The 2,307-nt window shown below is 29.6% G+C and overlaps 1 protein-coding gene across 1 annotated transcript in view; it reads right to left on the bottom strand.

Annotated features, from left to right (window-relative positions):
- Positions 1-1,722, bottom strand: part of LOC108688358 — an 18,519-nt gene extending 16,797 nt beyond the window's left edge. The window contains 2 exon segments of the mRNA XM_018194593.1: positions 1,456-1,617; positions 1,619-1,722. Coding sequence (XP_018050082.1) covers positions 1,456-1,617; positions 1,619-1,722 — 266 coding nt within the window.
- Between the last annotated feature and the right edge of the window lie 585 nt (positions 1,723-2,307).

Raw genomic sequence — 2,307 nt, 5'->3', positions numbered from 1 at the left:
TATATATATATATATTTTATCTTTGCAAAATTGTAATTAAGATAAGTAAATTTTATAGTTCAAAAGTTCAATTGGATAGTGTCTACATCATTCTAATGAGCGTATTTACATATACAGAATTTATGATTTGTATAACAAGGCAAAAAACGTAAATTTATGCTTTAGCTGATTCATTCTTGATTTTATACATATATTGTATAATTCCGTCAAAACTTGATATCTGTCATATCCGATGTTCTTACTTATACACATACGTAGTCCGTCTCCAAACGGAAGATAGACACGGTCTATTACGTTTGTTCTCCTCGGTGAATCGTTCCGGATCAAATTGATCTGGAGTAGGATAGTTCCGGATCGTAGTGCACACCAAGTAACGAAATAAAAATTGGTATACCCTTCTCGAGAACTAATCGGAATTAGGTACCTTGTAAGTTTTCTTCTATGCGATCTAAAAATGGCAACACTGGATACATTTTCAAAATTTCTACCATGTCGAGATGATAGCGATGTAATCTATACCATTGGCATGCAAATAAGATAAATATTGTACTTTAAACTTGGTAATATAGTAATACAAAAGTCATTTTTCTTTTATAAGATAGTAAAAATGTATGTAATTTTACCATTCATTTCGTCGAGTGCAGAATTTCTTTTTTAAGTTTTTATTTCTTTTTTAAGTTTTATACTTCTGGATGTCTCGCGAGTTCGTATAAAATAAAAGCCATTGTTGTGAAGAGGTTTCATAACTAAGCTATGAAGAAAACAGCTGCCTGTGCTAATAGATCGTCCCCATCAAGTGCTGAAATTTTAATTCGTTTTTTTTTTCTAAAATTTTCATTTCTTAATTCTTACTATAATTAATTTTAGTTACTGCAACTATTGCTTAGACAAATGAGATTTCTGATTTTTTAATGCAAGTTAATTATATACTAGCTTGAAGAATTTACTTATTAAATTCTCTTTCACTGTCCTGATCTCTGTAAGTTCCTTTTAATTCAATAAGAGTATTTATGAGATCATTTCTCTTCAGATCTTTATGCGCTAAGTGATTGTTTGTCAAAACACATTACGTAAGAAGATAGTAACTTTCTTATTAAACAATTTTGCATTGATAAAATGAACTAAACTTGGTAAAAATAATATTGCAAGAAACTCGAAAGCGCGTAAAATATTGATCTTAAAACTTTGTTTACCATATTACTTTGGAAACTCGATGTCTGGACTATTCATCATCTGGACAAATTCACACTAAGTCCATACGCGGTAGTACTAACTATGTTCATAAAGAATTTGGAGGATAAGTCTTTCATGTCCAGTTCAATGTCTTTATCTGTCATCAATATGACAATATGATTTAATATTTATATTGTTGCCTCAATTAAATCATAATATGACTTTTATGCGTTTTGACAATTGCTAACTTTCAGCACTTCTAATTTTAACGATTCGAGATACGTATCTAGATTATCACCGCATTCTAACATCAGCTCGAACATTTTTTTCAGTTTGCCGGATGTGAAGGTTGGTGATAACTTCGTTCTTATGATCTTCCAGGCTGGGTTTTTGATAAAGAAGAGATTGGAATAATTCAAATGATCAGTCATGTTAGGTGTATCGATCAATGAAGTAATCGAAGTCTTTTATTAAAATATTTTTAATAAGTTCCACATCGCGAATCAACAATGATGATTTGTCTAATATGTAGAAACCGATATAAGGCATTCTTTTCCCTTGATCATAAAAATCTTTCAGAAGATAGCCAGAAGATCTCTTTAATAATAGGCTATCTTTAAAATTGCCTAAAACTTATATCGGTAGCGCATGCAAAACATTCCGCTTTTTCCAGTAATTGAATTTGTGTGTCATGTAAAGACGGACAGTTATAATGAGAATCATCAAAACTCTCATACCGTCCAGGCCCCCAGTAAACCGTTATATTGGGTTGTCCGGAAAGTTCGTGCCGACTAACCTATATAATTTAATAAATGTATACTAAAATTTAAATTTTCTGTGTTTAAATTTTCCTTCAACATTGGCACGAACTTTCCGGACAATAAATACCAATGTACATGAAAATCATCTGAAAAAATATCTCTATATTTAATTAAAGAAAAGAAGTAATTGATATAATATAGTAATCTATTTCTCGTTAATGTTTATTAAATTTATATTATTTTATAATCTTATATGTTAAGCACAAATAATATAAATATTAATTTGTAAGCCACAAATTTTGATTATACAAAACAAATCGATAGATATTTTGAAAATACCTACATTTCTTAATACATTACATTTCTTAATACA

Source organism: Atta colombica, unplaced genomic scaffold (genome assembly GCF_001594045.1).
Source record: "Atta colombica isolate Treedump-2 unplaced genomic scaffold, Acol1.0 scaffold229, whole genome shotgun sequence".
NCBI classification, from domain to species: domain Eukaryota; kingdom Metazoa; phylum Arthropoda; class Insecta; order Hymenoptera; family Formicidae; genus Atta; species Atta colombica.
The sequence above is the reverse complement of the archived record's forward strand: the minus strand, read 5'-3'. Positions and strand labels throughout refer to the sequence as shown.